This window comes from Gallus gallus, chromosome 1, assembly GCF_016699485.2.
Source record: "Gallus gallus isolate bGalGal1 chromosome 1, bGalGal1.mat.broiler.GRCg7b, whole genome shotgun sequence".
NCBI classification, from domain to species: domain Eukaryota; kingdom Metazoa; phylum Chordata; class Aves; order Galliformes; family Phasianidae; genus Gallus; species Gallus gallus.
In genome coordinates, this window is record NC_052532.1 from 80,126,023 (window position 1) to 80,147,964 (window position 21,942).

Genomic DNA, 21,942 nt, shown 5'->3' on the forward strand with positions numbered 1-21,942 from the left:
ACCCCATGTTGAACACTGCATCCAGATACTCCAAAATGAGAAGGGCATGAACCTGTCGGAGCAGGTCCAGAGGAGGCCTTGAGGATGCTCAAAGGGCTGGAGCACCTCTCTTATGAAGGCAGGCAGAGGGAGTTGGGGTTGTTCAGCCTGGAGAAGGCTGTGAGGAGGACTTATTGAGGCCTTTCAGTACCAAATGGGACCTGCAGGGAAGCTGGGGAGGAACGCTTTATCAGGAAGCACAGTGATAGGCAGGGAAAATGGTTTTAATTGAAAAGAGGGTAGGTTAGTCACTAGGAAGAAATTCCTCACTCAGAGCTCATTGAGGCACTGTCACAGGCTGCCCAGGAAAGCTGTGGGTGCCCCATCCTCGGAGGTGTTCAAGGCCAGGTTGGATGGGGCCCTGGGCAGCCTGGTCTGATGGGTGGCAACCCTGCCCATGACAGGGCGTTGCAACTGGCTGGGCTTTAAGGTCCCTTTCAACCCAAGCCATCCTGTGATTCTAGAATAAACAGCCATGAACTTTCTAGAAGGTTGCAAGTTGGGACCTGGCTTGCTGATATACTGTGACTATTTTGAGGCCTTACTTTTTAGATAAACCCTTGAAACGTGTGTCTGAAATTTAGAGAAAATTAAGTATGTTAAACTTTCCAAAAGGCCTAAATTAAAAAATATATATATGTACCCACACATTTGAGAATGCATCTGACTTTGATAACTTGAGATTTATTTGATTCCCTCATGCAAGAGGTCAGCTTAGAAATTTTCCTGCTGGCTCCCTTCAGTTCAGGATGACTATGAGCCATGGTCAAACTCGTAGCGTTCTTTGGGCCAAGGTAAATTTTTTCTGTTGCTTACTCAACTGTAAATATTCAGAGCATATTTCTCAGTACAGCAATCGGATGCTGCATCTGCATATGAAGTTTTTTGCATTACATTGAAGAACGACTTTGAAATGCCACACTGTTCAGTTAGTCCTCCTTTCTCATGCATTGTGTGGTGACATCCTTTTCAGCAGTGGTGGCCACTAAGGCAGACTTTGTGATACATCAATCCAGCATGGCTTGTTATTTCTGCAGGTTGCATTTTCCACATCCTCAGTTCCTTGCTACACCAGGAACATCTTTTTGTCTTTGATCAGTCTTTGAGTCACTTCCAGCAGTATTCACATACTTCCATTTCATCCAGTTTCAGAATGTCTTCTCCAACCACTGATGCTTTTAGTTTCTCAAGGCCTATTGTTGATTTACCAGCTGCTCCAAAAAACTGCCTTTGTAAATCACAGCATCACATTCATGTAAATGAAAATACAGCACCCTTATTTTTAGCTTCTTTTTCTCTTGTTCATATTTCTTCAGTCTTTCTGTAGTAGTATTTCGTTCTTTCCTTCTTTCCTTTGTATTTCGTTAGTCTTTCTAGATGTTCTCAGTCTGGCTAGGAGAGAGAGATATCTCCAACAACTTACCTTTGAGAAAATGATGCTCAGTATGGCAAAATACTGCCGTGGAGCTGAAAAAAATATGAAAAAATAAGTATCTAATTCCATTCTCCTTGAATTCTTATATTGTTTCTGGAGAGAAATTGTATGATGTGCTTTTTCCAAGGTTTTATCTTGGATGATGACTTGTCATTATTTTTAGTTCTTGCGGACTATTCCAAATGTTAGGTTATCCTGTGGCTGGAAATACCTCAAGTAGGTAACCAGATACGTTAATTTTAATTTTGAGTGACAGCCTCTTCAGAAATGTGCTGGTTCATGACACGGACACAATGGCACTGCAGGCACAGCAGTGGTCATGGTAGAGAAATTACATCTGAGTGAGTAATGCACCTGAGAGAGCTGTGGTGTGAGTCCCTTCGCCGTGGGAAAGGTGAAACTGCTCCTTTCAGTAGCCCAGGAAGGTTGCAGTTTTCACCTGACTAGAATCCATTATACAAGCAGGATATTTCTGAATACAGCTCGGAGAAGAGCTCTCAGCCTGCAAGAGGGAATTTTTAGAGGGTGCAAACAATGTAGGCTCCTGTGTGACTCCCTCTCCTCGTGCTCACAGCTTGGAATGTAATTGTGGTGCCTGCAGGATGGCTGTGCCTGCTGTGGAAGCTTGGAGAGGTAAATCCTGCTCCTCCCACACCCTGGAGAGCACTGAAAGCTGGCTGGAGTGTTCCCACAGGCCGACCCGTCTTCAACCGCAGCTCCCACAGAAAGGGATTACTCAGTATTCCTCATGCAAAAAGGACATTTCTGAAGCATTATAGTTTTCTTTCTAAGATACATACTTAAGTGCATGTTTATCTTCTGATGGATTTTATTTAGCTTCTTCCCTCTACTCTGCTCAAAACAGGAAAGAAATCTTAGTCAAAGGAATGAAACGGCAGTACTCACATGAGCAGTCCTGGCATGCTGGGAGAACAGCATCTGCCAATCTGCTTTTCATTGACTTTACTGTAAATATTTTTTCCCTGTGTGTGCTGTTGTCTTGAGCGTGACATGCAGTGACCAACTTCTGATAACTGTAAGAAACAGCCAGGGGTTTTTTGGTGTGGTTTTTTTTATGGTTCCTTCTGGAATGTGCATTTATTCCTTGCACCGAAGAAAAAATGAAATCATCTTCCCATAGTTCTCTGGGTTGGGAATGAGGCAAAGGGAAAAAAATGTATTAAAACCCAAACGTTATAGTATCGGGAACCCTATCCATGTGTAACTTTTTGATCTGTGACAGTTTTACGGAACTGAACACTAAGTATAGGCTGCAATTACAATACATGGCTCACACTCAAATGTCAGGGTGCTATTTTGGGCTCAGTTTTTGCAATAAAGTAAATTCAGTCACAGCAGTTAATGGGGAGAGCGGAGCTGTCTTCTCTGAGAGAAGAGACAAGCAGAGAGAAGACAGCTTGTTACTCACTGTGGTCCGGTGTGAGAGTGCTGCCCAGGGAGACCCATCATTGATTATACATAACACCTGTGCGTCCCTGCTGCAGGGTATCATCTGGGTCCCTTCCCTTGTGCCCATAAGGGGAGTCCTCTGGCATCTCCCCTCCAGAACACACCACAGCTTCCCTGTTCGTGTACCTTGTGTTGTTTCTTGCTTCCAGTGCTTGCTGGCAGGCAGTATAAAAAGATGATGAATAATTATGTTCATGTCAGTGGTGACAATGGATTTCTTCCTATTCCTGTTGTGTAGCTGTTCTTGAGGTTTTTTAAGTAGAAGGAACCTCTATATTTAGTTGGCTTTCATTTTTGTTTGACAAGACCATGATTTTGAAAGAAAGTGCATATAAAATGGCAAGTTTTTTTTCTACCATAGACCTCTTGAAGCATTATTTCAAAACCAACCTGTCTTTACTGCTTGAGATGCCAGCACTATGAATTTAAGTCATTAGTTGGCACTCCTCTAGCAACTTAAAGAAGAGGTTCAGACGTGTTTGCAAAAGCAATAAGTATGTCATCTGGTAAACCATGCACACCTGGTAGATGTTTCTTCCTAAGACAGCATGGTTTTCCTGGGGAAGGCACTATACCGCTGTGTGGTTTCTAGAAGACTCCGAATTAAATAACAACCTTCTTCCCTCTCAAGTTCACTTCAGTCCTCCCCAGCCAGAGTTTCTGAACCCTGCTTTTAGCTGGTTTTGATATTTTGGCAAATAATTAGCAGTAAGTAAGAATGGCTGTCAGAAAGGGCCTTCATTCTACTGAGGTTTATGCAAACCTTGCAGTTTCCACTTCCTCCTATGTTGAAACAGCATGCTTTTGCTCTCATAGCCCTGCACAGTTCTGCACAGTGAAGCCAGGTGTGGACAGCAGCTGTCTTCAGTTCTGGAGTATAGCTCCTGTGAAAATTCAGTTGCAAGTAAATGAAGATCTTCGTGCTGTTTGTGATCAAATTCAGGACTTACTCCAGACATAAAAATTTGTTGTTTTTTAATTAAATGGGTTTTTTGTTTGTTTGTTTGTTTTTGTTTTTAATTTGAAAATACTACCTCTCATAAGGTTGTCCCCAAGAAGCAGAAGCAGAATAGTATGTGTTGATGTGCATAGACAGGAATAATTAAGTTTTGGGCTCAGTATTTCTTAAAAGCTGTCTCACCTATGCAAGATTTGGGGAATCTCATCGATGTGTAGAAATACCTGAAGGAAAGATACAGAGAAGACACAGCCAGGTCCTTTTTGGGTGTCCAGTGCCAGAACAAGAGGCAATGGACATGGACTGGAACGCGTTAAACTCAAATCCAAACACAAGAAAACAGTTTTTGTTATGAAGGTGATGAAATACTGGAGCATGTTTCCTGAAGAGGTTGTAGAGTCCTTGGAGATTTCAGAAGCTGCCTGGACATGGTCCTGAGCTCTTGCTGACCTGCTTGAGCAGAGGCTTGGACCATTCGACCTCCAGAAGTCCCTGCCAGCCTCAGTGTTCCGTGATTCTGTGAAACCTGTCAGCAAGGAACATCTGCTCCGTAGTATTTTCAGAGCTGGTATAGCAAGAACGGTTGTTTCACAGTGTAATTCTGCCAAAAATGTGCAAAGTAATTTATTCTTCTCCTTTGCATTCCAACAGAAATAGCAGTCATATGAATGACTTCTCTTTTTAAAAGAGAAAATGTTTGCCTAGCTTTTGTGATAGCATAAGTTATTGCTGCTACTCAACAAGGTTACTCAAAGGTATCGCTAATGTACCTAAAACTCAGCATAAGTCAGTAAGTCATGGTTTTAAAATGGTGCAGCGGAGTGCCCTGGAGGGTAGGGTTGGGGTTATTTCCACCCCTTGCTACAGGACCTCTTCCAGGCATTGCAAGTACCAGAACATTTTTATAGCTTATCACGTCATTCATCCCACTTTTTTTTCCCCCCCCTGGATTTGATTTCAATATGACAATCTTAAAAGCTGCCATTTTTCTTCCTGCATACTTTCCTCTTTTTTTTTTTTTTGGCCTTAATCTGCCTACTCTCAGTACAAAGTGAAAGCATATAGGCACCAGTGGCATGGCTCTGCAGTCTAGAAAAGAAAGTAAATACACTGAGTGGTTAATGTAAGTCACATACTCTGCTGTATGGGTCATTTTGTGTATCTGAGGCTATATAACCAAAAGGTGCAGCTTACCCTTCCTTCATCTAGTATTATCCCTCTTCAAAACCTTCTTTTCAAAGCATTCTTGACACCTTAGGCACTGTTGATTAAATGCTTCACTATCCTTGTCACCAAAGCTTCAGCTCAGGAGTTGCTCTCTCACATTATTTGTAGTTAGGTCCTCTCATGAATGCTATCTTTGTCTATCTGGGGTCCTCTCATGAAGCTATCTTTGCCTATCTGGTCTGAAATCTCTCCCATCCCATAAACATTCTCTAGGTAAAGATACAGGCACTGTGCAGATTCTCATTCTGTGCAGTGTTGGGAACTGAGCCAGGTTCCTGAATTTGAGTGATACAAAATTTTAGTCCTTGCCTCCTCTTAGGAAAGCTATTAAAGATGGTGTTGTTTTTTTCTGAGAGGGGGAGGAGGTGAAGGAAGGTAAGCTTGCCTTTAAACAAGCTCTCTCTATGCGAGGGAGGCCTTAAAATGCAGTGAGCTGTGAGAAGTTGGTGGGACAGCAATACAAGTTATCCATAATTTGACAAGAAGTTAAATAATCCAGGGAACTTCCAAGTTTTTGCAAATGGTTTCTACCCTGCGTTGAAATTGAAATACTATTTGCAGATCTGAAATTCCATCAATTTTTAGAACCAGCATGTTGAGAGCAGTGGTCTCAAAGCCTGGAACTGGGGGAAGGGAGCATTTCTGGCTGCTCTTATTTTCCTTCAAAGTTCAGCAAAACATACGGGATCCTGTAAATGGACTCTTTGCTACCAACATAGGCATGCATAGAAAAGTAGTCTGTCAGATACAAGCATAACTCTTGGGTTGTAGAGGAGGTGGGATTTGTGTCTCAGTTAGCAATTGAGTGGTAGGTGTTCTGTGATCATTTCTTTTGTGTAACTTGCCAATTGAATGTATTACCCCGGAAGCGATTGCCTAAACGAGTTCTGGGGGGCTATTTCCTTTTGCTGTTAATTTAAAGCATTGCTTTATGGGTTGATATTCTGTTTCGTACAGCCGTATTTTAAGTCGCAAAGAGGTAGCAGACTCCTTCCATAGTAACTGCTGGGGTTTTTTCTGTAGAACTGAATAGTGATGCTTGTTCTTGTCCCCTTTGCCTGACTCTTCAGAGTGTGTTCGTGCCATTTCCACTCCTGTAACAGGACAAAAATGTTCACAGGTAGCAGAATATATAATGAAAGACTTCCTTAGCACTCTGCCTTACTAGCTAATATTGTCACGTTTTAGGTTGTTTCCTCATGGAGACAGTGCATAACATCACAGCAGTGTGTATGGTTGTAAGCTGTCAGAGGACTGTTGTTCATGACTTAAAATGAAGTCTTTGTTATAGCTAATTAAGGATCTGACCTGTACGCTACAATCAACAACACTGTTTTACAACATAAAAATTACAATAGACTCTATTCCGTATTGAAATATCACAAAGTTTGAGAAGGATTCTTGAATTCTGTGAAAAATTTTAGAAAAGAATTACGTTTTTGACGCTTGGCTTTGAGCATGAGCTCTGCCACCAAGAGACTACTGAAGCTGGATCAGGAGTGACAGAGATGGCTGAGGGACTGGAGCATCTGCCATATGAGGAGAGGTTGTGAGAGGTGGGCCTGCTCAGCCTGGAGCAGAGAAAGGTTCAAGGGGTATTTTATCCGTGTGCATAAATACGGATTCTTCTCAGTGGTGCTCACTAAGAGGACAAGAGTCAAGAGGCACAAATTAAAACACATGCAGTTCCATCTGAGCATAGGTTGTGGACTCTCCCTCTGTGGCGATGCTCAAAACCCGGCAGAATGCAGTCCTGGGCAGCCTTCCCTATATCTAACCCTGCTTGAGCAGTGGATTTGGACCAGATGGCCTCAGGAGGGGAGATCCCTTCCAATTGAAACTAGAAGTTTTGTTGTTTTGTTCTCTGTGTTCACTTACTGATTACACGGACTGACTTCAGTTAAGTTTTCTCACTATTTAATAGGTTATACTGGGCTCTTCCAGATGTATGTGAATGTGAAGCATATGTAAACAATGGCTTTCTATTTTCCTTTCCTTCCTAGGTTCTGGGAACGCCTACAAGGGAGCAAATTAGAGAAATGAATCCAAACTATACTGAATTTAAATTCCCTCAGATTAAGGCACATCCATGGACTAAGGTAAGTCTATATGATTGGATGATAACAACATGTGGGCTGAAACTAAGAAATTCAGGGAGTTAAGTGTGATTGTCTTCGTAGCTTTCAGTCTAAACTAGGTGCCTTTAACTATGCTGAGGACCCAATAACTTTTAATATAGGTAAGAATAAAGAAGATATTGAAGCAATGTATTGCATTATATATTAGTATATATTAGTCTTTTTTTTTTTTTTTTTTTTGAGGCTGCCTACAAAAAAGGAAAAAAAACAACAGTGGTGTGTGTGTTTGTAGTGGATTGCAATATATCTAAATCCTGTCATTGTGTAACTTTTGATGTGTGTGAAAGTCACGTAGAAATGAGAAAGTGTTCCACTGATGTGTGTGACACTTCTCTAATGCTGTTACATAATCTGACAGTGAAGGTTGACAGTCATTTTCTTAACTGGTTCTTTCAAAAAATATTATTAGATTTGTAGTCATATAGGTGTGTTGTTTAGTGTTGTTTTGTTGTTTTTTTTTCCTGGAGTTACTTCTTAAGATTGTTTTGCTACCTAGTTTTCAGGAAGTACTACTGCAGTAAATACTGGCAATAATACAACCATGATCAAAGTGAAAGCTGTTAGAATTAAAGTTCATGGCCACACGGTTAAGCTGTCCTCCACATGTGGAGTAATGGTGGATTTTTTTTTGTTTGAAAAGCGGTAAAAAACTGATCGTTTAATTACCCTTCAGCTTGAGATTTAAGTTAAATATCACGTTCTAAGCACTGGTGCCTGACAGTTAATGTTTTCTTGAGAAATGTCTGACATAGTTGCAGAACGTTGTCATCATACCGTAATGGTTCAGGTTTTCTTCCGCTATATTCTTTATGTATGAAAGGATCTTACTCCTAGCTGAGCGCATGTCTAAGTCAGACTCGTTAAGACCCAATGCTCTGTGCTGGTAGAAACTCTGAATAAACTAGCTAGAGCCAGTCTCTGACAGCTAGTCATGTATCTAATGGGTACATGCCAAGCCAGATATGATGTTTATATGATAGGTTCTTCAACATTTTATGCACCACTTAAATTCTCGTTTTCCCCAATAATTCCTGGTTTGTGTTTCCATATCCTAGTTTCTGTGGATTGGTTAAGTGTTTTACAATAGTATGAGAGGTCTGTAAATCCAGTGATGCTTTTTAGTGTCTTGCATTAACTGGAAACAAAAACAGGACAAATTAAATCCCTGGGAGTTGGTCTCTTCCCTTTCAAATTGCACCATGGTAGAAGTCAAGTCACAAGAATAAGGCCAAAAGCCTTATAGCACAGAATTCTATGGTTGCATCTGCATTTCTGCAGTGAGGGTGTTCTGGATTTGAGGGATTAAGCTAATACGCAGTGGGACAGGGGTGCTGAGATGTACTATAGCATATGGAGTTAAACATCTAAGTTAGCTGTGCAACTTGTCTTTTGCCTGAATAGTCTTAAGAGTCATCTGTATGCACTTGACGGTCACAACAGAGACCTTTCAGCAAATGCAAGCTTCAAGAAAGAAGTGTTCCTTCTATTTATACGCATTGTACATACATGAATATGTTTCGTCATTCTAAATAGACATAGGTGAAACCAAGTCAATTTGAAAGAATTGAGAGGAGCTTGCCAGGAGATAGCCTCTGCATTCTGCATTAGGGCACAGTTACTTTTGGACATCTGTGCTTGCAGCATAGCTTCTTATTCTCAACTCGTTCTGCGCATTCTTCCTGACATCAGTTGGGTATACAGTAGCATTTAAACCAGTTTGCTGCAGTTGAGTGACATGATGCTTCGTTTATGTAATCTGTACTTTTCTTATTATACAAGTGCTAAATTAGTAAAAATGGATTACCCAGCACAGTGTTAGCATAGATACTCATCCATACTTACTTCTAAAGATCCTTTCCTTTCAACATTTTGCTGTTGAGCCAAGAAAGATTTCAGTAAGTGGCAGTAATGCTTAGGATTGCTCTTTCTTACCCAGCTGTATTGGTATAATATCTGATGGCACAGCTGTATAAATTATCACAGAATCCTAGAATATCCTGAGTTGGAAGAAATCATTGAGTCCAACTCCTGGCCCCACACAACACCACCCAAAATCCAGACCCTGTGTCTGAGTGGAGTCCAAACACTCCTTGAACTCTGGCACTTGGGGCCGTGCCCACTGTCCTAGGCAGCCCGTTCCATGCCCACCGCCCTGTGGTGCAGACCCTGTCCCTAACCCCCAGCTGCCCCTCCCCTGACACAGCTCCATGCCGTTCCCTCGGGCCCTGTCGCTGTCACACAGAGCAGAGCTCAGCGCTGCCCCTCTGCTCCCTGTGAGGAGCTGCAGCCGCCATGAGGCCTCCCCTCAGCTCCTCTGCTCTGTGCTGAGCACACCATGGGACCTCAGCTGCTCCTCACACACCTTGCCTTCCAGAACTTTCCACATCTTCGTAGCCCCCTTTGGATTCTCTCTCACAGTTTTATGTCCTTCTTCCATTGTGGCACCCAAAGCTGCACCCAGTGCTGGAGGTGAGGCTGCAAAGCACAGAGCACAGAGTGGGACAACCCATCCCCCCGCCCAGCTGGCAGTGCTGGGCTTGATGCACCCCAGGGCATATGGTTGGCCCTTTGGGCTGCCAGGGCACACTGCTGGCTCAGATTCAATTTTCCATCAGGCAGAACCCTCAGATCCCTTTCAGCAGGGTTGCTCTCCTGCCTCTCATCCCCTAGTCTGTACATATATTCAAGATTGCCCCTTCCCAGTTGCAGAATCTGGCACTTGCTCTTGTTGAACTTCTCGTGGCTGGTGATTGCTTAGCCCTCCAGTTTGTCAAGATCTCTCTGTAAAACCTCCCCACCCTCTGGGGAGTCAACAGGTCCTCTTAACTTAGTATCATCTGTGAGTTACTTATTTTGTGTTTGAGTCCTGCATCTAGGTCATTTAGGGTCATTTAGGTTGAGGAGAACTGCTCCTAAAATAGAGCCCTGTGAGACCTCACTAGTGACTGACCACCAGCCTAATGTGATTTCCCCCAACCATTAGAGCCTGACCCACGAGCCAATTCTTCCATAGCCTCATGTTGTTGTCCAGCTACATGCTGGATATTTTCTCCAGAAAGTTACTGTGAGAAACGGTATCAAAATCTTTGCTGGAATAAATAAATAAATAATAAAATTTAAACCAACATTTATCAAGCAGGTAACATTTTAACTAAGTTTCTAAAACAGCCAAGTAGTACAAGTTTTTAATCCAAAACTGCAGAATTCCACACTAAAAGGGTCTTATAAAAAGGGCTCCAATGAGAACGCAAAAGAATCAAGGCAGAAGGTCTTACCTCATATTATGATATATTTTACCTCATGTATCAAATAAGAGTTGCTTATTTGACAGATACCTGTCACATCAGTTTTTTAAAAGAGAGTTTTAAAGCATTATAAAATATTGTTATAAATAAGCTTACTGACCCTTGATCCATGTAGCCATGCATTAACAACTTCATAAAATACACACTCATCATTTATTAAACCTTAATAAATTACAGCCTGATATAGCAATGACCTTTAATAACTTGGCATTAGAGAACAAAGAAGCATTAAAAGATGAAGGACAGCAGATCACTAAAGAATTAAGACTACTGAATACGGAAGTGTCCATCCTCTTGAAGTTTCTGTATTTTAGAATTGAAAATATTGACTAGAAAAGCACTTCTGAACTATCATTGCAGAAGTGCAGTCTAATCAGCAGAAAAGGGGAAAGGGCAAATGGTTTTTGTTATGTGTGCAACTAGAGTGCTGTAAGTAGTTGCCAGCAGGACTTCAATTTTGAAAGCTTCAACCTCAGTAACACAAACATTTGTCATCTAGCTTAAAGAATTACTGAAGATACTGTATTTAGAAGGCTGTTATTTTTGTGATCTAGTTATAACCGGAGGACTCACCAGTTAGAGTTATTTTTTGTGTGAAAAAGCTGCCAGGCAGCTATTTATCAGAACGTTTAGAGAAAAAAGTCACTCCCTTGTGTAGGCTCTTGGACACAAGAGCTTTCTCACTGTTGTTTCAAAATATTTCAGGGAAATTTATCTGGTTTGCAAAAGTAAGTTTGGATTACAATTAAAAGGATTCCAATCCTTTGTATTCTGTATTACAAATAAATAACGTTTAAATTCTATGAGGAGGTCTTCTGTTGAGTGCACCTGGTGTGATGGTCTGCTCTCTGGGTATTTCTGGCAAGTTTTGAGCAACCTGGCCTAGTGGGATGTGGCCCTGCCTATAGCAGAGAGATTGGAACTAAATGATCTTAAAGGTCCCTTCCAACCCAAACGATTCTGTGGTTCTATAATATTGCTAGTACTATGAAGTACTGGGCATATATTTTAGATTGAGCGTTGTTTGCATTGGGTGTGTCTGTGTGTATAGTCTTCGTATGCGTTTTACCGCTCTGCTCACTGGTCCTTAATTGTTGAGTTTTGCTGTACTTGCAGCAGGCAGTCCTGTCACCTTCCCCTCACTGTGGGACTGGGACATAAGCAGTCTGGTCTCTCTCATGACTGTTTTTTTCCACCCTCCCAAATCAGCCTCATGTCCTCATCCTGTCCTACTCCTGCTCTCCTGGTTCTTGTCTGGCTTTTAAGCAGATTGTTTTGCTTGTAATACATCCAAGTGACTGCTCATATTGTAGATTCAAGAAAGAATACCAAGCAGTAAAAAGGATAAATAGCTTCCTTTGTCACTCCTAATTATAACTGATGATAAAAGAAAATGGAAATTCTTCTGTCACAAGTCTTCGTTGGTGAACTTGCATTTGAAATATAGTCGCAAACTTTTCCAAGTTTGGGGCCTGATCTTTTATAGATATACAGAAGTAGAATGGAGGTTAGATATTTCCTTAAGTGTAATTTCATATTTAGCTCAAGTTTGTCATGAAGCGGGGTCTGCCTTCCAGTTCCCTCCTGCATATTCTTGATGCCTTCCTTTTGCATTCTTGTTTATATAGTAGCAAAAACCTCTTGGAGGAGGAAAAAAAAAAAACACGTTATTTAAGATTTGGATTGGCTTTCTTACCTGACTGCTCATTCAGGCCCAACTTGTACATACTGGGACAAGAGAATGGGGCAGACTTGCAGGGCCAGGAGAAGGGCAGGACTGTCTTTTCTGGCATGATCTAGAGGTGATTGTCTGACTGTTGTGAAACCTTGGTTCTTTTTGAGGAGTACAGTTCTATTTTATACTTGATGTGTAATGAGTTTCCAAGCAAAGAGTGAAAACAGCTCTGCGAGAGGCTTGCTTAAAAGAAAGAGGAGGAAGCCAAGTTTTTCTGTCAATTTCATGTTTTCCAGATCCCTTTGTAGGAGCAAAGGATTTTTGGATAGTGTTAATCTCTTATCTCCATCTAATGCTTGAGAACAGAGGCCAGGTTGTGTAGGTGATAAATTGCCTTGCCTCACAGCCCTATTTGTATGCAGTAAAGAAAGCACTGCGTAATGACAAATAAGTGAGCATTCTTTAATATTAAGACGTGATTTGCGTGAGTGCAATACAGCAATCAAATGCTATGTTTAACAGGTCTTCTGCAACGTAGTGTCTGTTCTGCTGTCCTATTGCAACACGTCTGCCGAAGCTGTTCCTTGTGGCTGTCCTGCTGAGGCTGGGATCATTTCCAGAGGCAGATTTTTTTTGAGTTCTGTCTGAGGAGAAGGGGAGCTTGTTCCGCTTGGCTGTGTTGCTCTCCTGTAGAGCTTGCTAGAAGCCAAGCATGTGCTGGTTAATAAAGGCTGCTTGGTGCTGGTTTTGCTGGGACCTCAATGGAATTAGCCCAATAACAAGTGTGTGGTCTCAGCAAGAAGGAGCGCTGCAGACAGGTTTCTGGTTCTGTTCCCAGTTCTGTGTCGGCTCATTTGTAAGCCACTTAACCCTTCTGTCTTCATTCCTTTGGCTGGGGAAGTGCCATCAGACATGGATTTCTGACTACTAAGGCGTTAGCTGTTTTTGAGAGGCTTTTGAGAAAAAATGCACAGGGATTCAATCAGAGAAGGTGGACTTCTTCTGATCTTCATTTGCGTCATTTGAGTTCTACACGCTTCAAAAATAGAAAACGGGTGCATTTCAGAAATCCCCTTCCAAAATTCTCAGCCTTTTGGGACAAGACTGATGCTCAGAGCAGGAGTTCAACATTAGCTTTGTGTTTCCTTGTGTTTGGGTGAAGCTCCATCCAGACACTGCTGTTTTGCATGTGTCTCCTCCTTTTCCTTCTGTGCTGATGAACATCATGTTTCTCATAAAGCTTATTATGTTCCACTTGCGTGACTGAAATACTGCTTCGTGTCATGAAGTTGTGCTGATGGTATTGTGTGATTGCATTTCAAACAAGTTGACTTGAGGGGTCGTGTCCTACATCTGACAGCTTTGATGGCTTGCAAACAGGAGCTTTCCCTAGTCTTTAGTATTGAAGTGTTTTCAGAGAGGCTCTGTCCCCTCCTCCCCAGCCTGGGGCATGTGCCATCGAAATGTGCTTACGGACCAAGAGGGATGTACGCGGGCTGTGGGTGGTTCTTGGCAAAACGCACAGGGCTCCGGAGCTGGCAGGGAAATTTCTGACTGCGGTGTCACCGGCTTGATGCGTTAGCAACAGATGTCATTTTAATAAGCCTCTGCTCTCTTAGGAGCGCAGCACGCTAGCAGGACTCGCGATCTGCATGCAAAACACACGGCGGGTGATGGCAGGAGCAATGTCTTTTAATATGCACTGGCTGGAAGAGCACCTTGCTGTAACATTGTGGAGCTTGGATGCGTAATTAGACCAAGGCGGCAGAGCTCCATGTTGTGCGTGGCAAGTCAATGAGCTGAAAGTCAGACCAGGCATTCTGCTGAAACAATGCTCAACTCTTGCCTTCTGGGGTTTCATTTGAGGGCTGAATGCTGATGCAAGTGCAGTGAAATAGAGCATCCTATACTTCCCATCCCTTTTTCTTGAAGTATCTTTGTTGAGGATTAAAAAAAAAAAAAAAAAAATTGAAATTCAGAATGGATGTGAACTCTACTACCCTGGTAGGAAGCATTTCAAATCAGAGAGACAGTATGTGACTTGCTCTGCTAGTGCACAAAGGCTTCTTCTAAATTGATGTCATTTGGGGTTGAAAGCCCAGTAGTGCACCTGGGGCATTTAGGCCTGACAGTCGTATTGCGGTATCGGAGATGGTGGTGATTCCTGAAAAATGGAGAGGGAGCTGCATGAGAGAGATCACACAGATAGGAGCATAACGCAGGAAGGAAATAGGCAATTGCCTGGCCTCATTGCCTGCAGTCATGGGCATTCAAGCATCACCAGCATGCCTGAACACAGAATGGACTTGTGCTGGTCCCTCAGCTTTTTGGTGAGGTATAGATCTGTTGGAATCCGATGGAAAACAAGCAAAACAAAAACACCAAAAGCTGTGGTTTTGGATGAGTCAGCATTTCCATTTTACATGACCATGCAGAGATTTTGTAACTCATCCAAAAAGAGCCAGTGACTTGGGTCTCAGCCTGAAATTCATTGCTTTGCAGAAACTTAAGAGGTTTTGAGTTATGCAAGTGCAAATTTTCCTTGAAGAGTATTGTATGTAAAGCCTTTTTTTTTCTTTTTTTCTTTTTTTCTTTTTGTTTTTTTGCATTTGTTTATCTCCAAAACAGGTTCATTTTTTAAAATGAAAACTTGAGCCTTCGGTCCCGCCTGTGGACAAATAGCCTTACCAAAGGTCTTGTTTCATTTTAGAAAAATGAATTGCTGCGCCGGTGGGGTAGTATCTGATTGCTTTAAAAGTTCCTGTCAGTGTTTTCTTTTTGGTTTTGTTTGTGGACTTGCTGTGCATTTTGCCCGGCCATATTTAGTCTGCATACTAAATGGTAGTCTGCCCAAACACTTTACTTTGTGCACTTAGCTTTTTTTTTTTTCCTTTTCTTTTCTTTTCTTTTTTTTTTTTTCCCTTTTCTCCTTTTCATTTCCTTTATTATTTCTTATTTCTTTTGCTTTCACCCAGATGTACCTTAAACTGAGACAGACTTTGCTCCGAAGGGCCGGATTTTAGTCCGTGCACTAAATTTTAGTCCGCAGACTAAAAAAGTAATCCGCGGATTATTTGCTACCTCCATTCCCTCACTGAGAACTACCCAGAGACCTGAAGCTCTGGCTGCACCCCACGGCCGGGGGGCTCACAGCTAGCAGGGAGCCCTGTCCTCCATCCCCTGCCTAGCAGTGACCGTCCCCGGCTCCACACGAGTGTAGTTCTCGGTGGGTGAATTTGTCAGCCTTCCCGGTGGGGCTGCGTGGGATCAGAAGAGCTGGAAGACTCTGGGGGGGGGGTCGCTTTTAGTTTCAGTTTGTTAGTCCAAAGGAGAGGGGGGGGAACAAATTGAGGGAAAATTTCCTAATCAGTGGGTGCGACGATATGAGGGGGAAAGACCCGTAGTAGAACGAAATTCAGTCCATACCCGCACTCCTGAGGTGGTGTCTCCAGTTCCTGAAGAATCCTAAAGAGATCACATCAGCAAACAAACTCCAGTGGTGGGGGAAGTCAATCCAAAATGGAGAATAATCCGCGGCGGCCTGAGGCACCCATAGCTCACACAAATTGAAAGCATCCAAATTGGAAGGACAGAGCCCAGATTTTTATTTTCTTTTCAGCACCAAATTACAAATTGCTAGGGGTTTGGCTTTTTTTCAGAAAAATAAAGTTTGCATTGTGTCTCTGGGACAGATTTACAAGTGGGATGCGCTTTTGGAGACAAGCTAATTCGGACCCATTGTCTGTGGACATTTATACCCAGGACCAAAGACTGAAAATTCTTTATGATGAGAATTTCAATTACCCTTTTAGTTCGAGTTTTGATTTCAATTTTTTTTTTATTTTAATTTTTTTAGTAAATGCACTGGCATTGGAACATAAATTTAATAGAATAATGTTTCTATACTATGCCTCACCATTGCACAATCAATTTTTTGGCATACACTGTGGTGAAGTTGGACTTGCTGCTATGGAGACTGATGTTTAAAGTTTCTAATTGTATAAACATTTTCTATGTCTCCCACACCATGGATTTCTTATAATATTGGATATATTTTTCCTTGCTGAACTATTCTCATTTGGATTGACTCCCCCTGTTTGGATTATTTCACTGCATTATCTTTAGGACTCGTCAGGAACAGGACATTTCACCTCAGGAGTACGGGTATGTACTGAAACATTTTTTCAAATTACTAGGCCTAGCCTTGAAAAAAAGGAGAGGAATGTTGGAAGGGGTATTTGAGTTGAGTTGAGCGAGCATCCCTGAAGCAGCAGACAGGCAAATGTTTTTTACCTCAAGGTAATGAGGAGGAGATAGGCTTAGATGTGCAGCTCTTTCCACATGTTAAGTCACTGCTTCACGAGCGGGGCGGGAAGGGGGCTGGGGGGGGGGGCGTGGGGGGAAGCTGAGTGAGGACTCAAAAGTAAGTTGGGTTTTCCCCTCCCTGGTTCTGGAACAGCTAGGGTGGCACTCAGACACCGCCTGCCCTGGATGCTTGGCTGCTCGTTCAGGGGCAGGCAGAGTTTAGGAAGAGGCTGTGAGGGTTTCACTGCCAAAATGAAGAGCTTAAGAGTTAGACAGATGAGAGAACTCCTCTTACAGACAGCAGGTCTGTCGCTCAGCCTGCCTGCTGATGTGCTCCAGATAGGGACTTGTCATCTTTTCCTTAAGGAAAAACAAAATGATATATTTTTTAAAATCTGTGTAGTAGCTGATAAGTGAGCTGTCCTGAGGGAAAAACACAGCTGAATATGAAGTATTTCAGTTTCAAGCTGTGGTAAATCAAGCTTGTTAAAACACCAGTAAGAAGATACGTGAACGACACCTCTCAGTAAATATCAGAAGACTTCACTTCAGTGGTTTTACCTCAAGACGTGCTTATTTACACTATTTACCACAGAGTAAACAAACAGAAGTCACTTTGACTCCTTGAGTCCCAACCATAGGAGCTAGCACAGCATGTGTGGAACTCCTGCAAGTGCTCTCCAGCACCCCTGGAGGACTTGTCCAATTCCCTTTCACCAGAGCATACTCTAGCTTAGAGCCTGCCCAGGGAGTGCCTGTACAAGTTCCTAACTGCAGACAATTGGCATGTCATGCACCGATTAATTTCTCCTAGGTGCTGCATGATGTGTGTTCGCTTGCAGTGGTGCAAGAGCATTTTGGATTAGCTCAGCTTTTATCAAAACTACTGGCATCAGAATTTATCACTCACCCCAAGCCTGCTGCCTTTTCTGCAGCCTGTGCATCACCTGTAACACAGAATCATAGAATCCTCAGAGTTTGAAGGGACCTTTAGTGGTCATCTAATCCAACTTCACTGCAGTGAACAGGGACACCACAACTAGATCAGGGTGCTCAGAGCCTGATCCAGCCCATCCTTGAATGTCTCTAGGGATGGGGCTTCCACTGCATCTGTGGGCAACCTGTTCCAGTGCCTCACCACTCTCGCTGTAAAAGACTTTTTCCTTATATCCAACCTAAATCTACTCTCTTTAATTTCCCCTTGTCCTTTGAAAGACCCTGCTAAAGAGTCTGTCCCCTTCTTTCTTGTAGCTCCCCTTTAGATACAGAAAGGCCACTACCAGGTCACCTTGGAGCCTTCTCTTCTCCAGGCTGAACCTATCCTTGTAGGGAAGGTGTTCCATTCCTTGTGTCATTTTTGTGGCCCTCTTCTGGACACACTCCAGCAGGTCTGTGTATTTCCTGTACTGAGGACTCCACATCTGAACACAGTACTCCAGGTGAGGTCTCACCAGCACAGAGCACCTCCCTCATCCTGCTGGCCACATTTCCTTTGATGCAGCCCAGGATCCAGTTGGCTTTCTGGGCTGTGAGGGCAGAGTGCTGACTTGTGTCCAGCTGCCATCCACCAGTATCCCCAGGTCCTTTATGGCAGGGCTGTGCTCCATCCTTTCATCCTCCAGCTTGTACTGTTAATGGAGGTTTCCTTGACCCAGGTGCAAGATCTTTCACTTGGCTTTGTTGAACCCTAGTTCTCCTGGGCCCACTGGTCAAGCCTGTCTAGGTCCCTCTGGATGGCATCCCATCCTCTGGACATGTCAGCTGCACCCCACAGCTTGCTGTTGCCTGCAAACTTACTGAGGGTGAGGCTCAACCCCCACTGTCAGTGTCATTGATGAAGATGTTGGAGAGTGTCTGTCCCAGCACTGACTCCTGGGGAACATTGCTCATCACTGATCTCCATCTAGATATTGAGCCGTTGACAATCACTCTCTGGGTTCAGTCTTGCAGCCAGTTCTTCGTCCATCAAACAGTCCACTCATCAAATCCATATCTGTCCAATTTGGGGAGAAGGCTGTTGTGGGGTACCATATCAAAGGCCTTACTGAAGTCCAGATAGATGGTGTCAGTGGCTCTTCTCTTGTCCACTGATGCAGTGACACCATCATTGATGACAGGTTGGGCAAACAGGACTTGCCCTTTGTGAAGCCATGCTGGTTCTCCCATATCACCTTCTTGTCTTCCATGCTCCTTAGCAGAGCTTCTAGGAGGATCTGCTCCATGATTTTTCCCAGCACAGAGATGAGACCAACAGGTTGGTAGTTCCCTGGGTCATCCTTTTTACCTTTCTTACAAATGGGTATGGTGTTGCCTTTTTTCCAGTCACCAGGGACTTCACCTGACTGCCATGATTTTTCAAATACCATTGAGGGTGGCTTGGCAGTTATGTGGGCCAATTCCCTCAGGACTCTAGGTTGCATCTCATCAGGACCCACAGACTTGTGGATGTTTGGGTTCCTCAGATGGTCACAAACCTGGTCTTTGCTCACAACAGGAGGGGCATTGCTTCCCCAATCCCCTTCTTCCAAACTAATCATTTGAGGGCTGTGTGACAGGCAATTATTAGAGAAGACCAAGGCAAGAAAGTTGTTGAGTGACTCAGCCTTTTCCTTGTCTGTTGTTACCAGCTTGCCTGTGTCACTCACTGGTGAGAGGTACACCCTCTTGGACTTTCCTTTTCTGATTAAAGTACCCGTAGAAGCTTCTCTTGTTCTTCTTGGCACCCCTTGCCAAGTTTCGTTCAAGTTGGGCCTTGGCTTTCTTTACCCTATCCCTACGTGGCTTAACAGCTTCCTTATACTTTTCCCACAGTACTTGTCCCTGGTTCCACTGCTTGTGCATTTTCTTCTTGCTTTCCAGTTTGACCAGCAGGTCCCATTCAGCCATACTGGTCTCTTGCCTTCCTTTCCTGACTTCATAGTGAGGTTCAACACAGTGAGAGTCTATCCAGGTCACCTACATGATAACCTTCTATTTTGCTTGTTATGTAAGAAGGGAGGAGGAGGGGAGCACTGTTAGGTGTGTGTATAACTATTCTTGGAGGTTTACACCAAGCTGCAGTGAGGAACGGCTGTGAGCTCAGTGTTGTCAGCAGCCCAGGTAAAAGTCTTCTGGAGAACAGAATAGTTGGTTTTCTTGACACAGCTTTCAGCCTTAGAAATACCAGATGTGCAGGAGCTACCCCATTATAGGAGTGACCTGCCAGAACGAGGTTAAGGAAGGAGAAACCTGCAAGTTAGAGCTAGACATTTCCTGCACCCCACCCTCGCTTCCCTTGTTGTTCTCCAAAGTTGAACAGCAGCCTCCATAGCAACAATCTGACCTGCTGCCTGCAATAGTCCATGTTAGTAAGACTTCATTCACTAGCAAAAAAAATAAAAAGAAAAAAAAATAGGGGGGGCCCTATTCAATTTTTGCATTCGGTGAATCCTGCTCATTTGAACCCTTTCTCCCCACCTTCACTCCACCCCATGTGCATGGCTGGTAGCACCTGTGTGTTTTTGTCATGACTTTTGAATGAGTTCCCCCTTCATTCTTGGAGTTGTTTCTCTGAGTGCGCTCCCATGAAGTCTCTTGCTGGCATTGCTCCTTCACTGAGTGCAAAGCTTGGCAATTAACCCTTTCTCAACCCCAGGAACTGGATTTTCCCATCCTCGCTGGAGGACGTTGATTACTACAAACACAAGTTTGTTCCAGCGCGTTGGGCAACGAGAGGTTTAATTGCTCTGGCTTGCTGCTGCTCAGCAAAGAGAAGGAACGTACCCAGACAACCTGTTTCTCCTTGCTTGTTTTTTTGCAGGTCTTCCGGCCCCGCACTCCACCAGAAGCAATTGCGCTATGTAGCCGTCTGCTGGAGTACACCCCCACTGCCCGCCTGACTCCCCTGGAGGCCTGTGCGCACTCTTTCTTCGATGAACTACGGGACCCAAACGTCAAGTTACCAAACGGGCGAGAGAAACCTGCACTCTTCAATTTCACCACTCAAGGTAGCCTGCAGGCGTTCACGATCCCTGCTTTAGGGAGCGCTGGGATGAATGCCACGATGCACGCATCACGCTCTCAAAAGTTAAAAACCAAAAGGTTTACATTTGCAGTTTAGTGTCTGCAGTCTAGCTGATGTATGTGTGTGGAATACTGTACTCAGTGACCATGGAGATCGGTTTTTCCTTTTGGAGATGTTGCTACTCCTTCGTGCCTTCAATGCCATGTTGAGGAGCGGTGGATATTAAGTTTGGCAGGGAAGTTTGTAGTGTTGCTGCCTATGTTGGTTTTGGATGTGACATAAATGCAGAAATTTCACTGTCCTGGTTTTACGTACCGTAGAGTTTACCTGGCATCATATTGACTCAGTAAGTGAGAAACAATAAAAATGACAGGCAGCAAGCTTTTTTATTTGAATCCAGACCAGTATCAAATTTTAAAACCTTTCATGTATGTTTTCCCACAGAAATCAGAAATGTAAAACTGATATCTCCGTAGAACAGTTTTGTCTTCCAAGGCAGGGAACATGAGAAATATGGCACACAAATACCCTAGTAATTAATGTTGCGGCACGTCATTTTAATGTTAAGTGACTAGCTGCAAGTTCTCACCCGTGGAGCAAAAATAGATCAGTGTGCATTTTCTGCTGGAAATCTGAAATACCTTTTGGCTCAGTTAGCATCAGTGTAGTTTTTCAAATCCTTTAGTGCATGTGATGTCCATCTGCCAAAATGTGCCTGGGCGTGAACTTGTTCTGAGTGGCTGCCTTGCGGAAGGTAAATCTACTACTTGAATTACAAGGGTTTAAAAAAGGATTGGAAAGATCTGTAGTGAGTACTTTAAAAATCCTTAGAGAAAAAATAAATACATGTGTAGGGAATTTGTCCCTGGTTTCCCCTAGGTGGTGTGGAAACTGCTGAGTAATTTAATCCTCAAGTAAACTCCTCCTTTGCCATCCTAGAGAGCTGATGTGCCCTCACAGTGACTCTTGGGAATGACAGGAGAAATTGCTTCCAGGGAAAATAAATCCTTAAGATTCAAAAAAGCAGTTTTCTGTCACTGATAGGTGCCAGTGTTAGCATCTAGAAGGAGAATGCAAGAGAGAGGTTGGTCATTAATACATTTCCAAATGAGTTGTGCTGCATGTCACAAGCCAAAAAAAAAAAAAAAAAAAGAACCAGAATTTTAAGAATAAGTAAATAGCTCATCTCAGTGATTATAAGACCTTCGTTAATACATATGCAGCCATAGGTCCTGTCTAGCAGCAATACTGATTATGACCTGAGGATACACAAAGAGCTTCTGCTGCTCCTGTGGCACTATATTGTCATCAGTCTTTATCTGGACTGCACAACGGCCCCATCAGAGTGAGTAATCCAGAGCAGAAATCATATTTGGGAAACGGATCA

At 43.2% G+C, this 21,942-nt stretch overlaps 1 protein-coding gene across 4 annotated transcripts in view; it reads left to right on the forward strand.

Moving 5' to 3' along the window:
* The window catches only part of GSK3A (glycogen synthase kinase 3 alpha), a 142,049-nt gene that overhangs the window by 105,186 nt on the left and 14,921 nt on the right, over nt 1-21,942 (forward strand). For 2 of the 4 annotated variants that reach the window (XM_416557.8, XM_040707270.2), the window contains 3 exons: nt 7,133-7,228; nt 16,373-16,411; nt 20,352-20,538. In XM_416557.8, coding sequence (XP_416557.4) covers nt 7,133-7,228; nt 16,373-16,411; nt 20,352-20,538 — 322 coding nt within the window. The remainder of the gene's footprint in view (nt 1-7,132; nt 7,229-16,372; nt 16,412-20,351; nt 20,539-21,942) is intronic. The other 2 variants (XM_004938179.5, XM_046913697.1) reach the window with 1 other exon arrangement.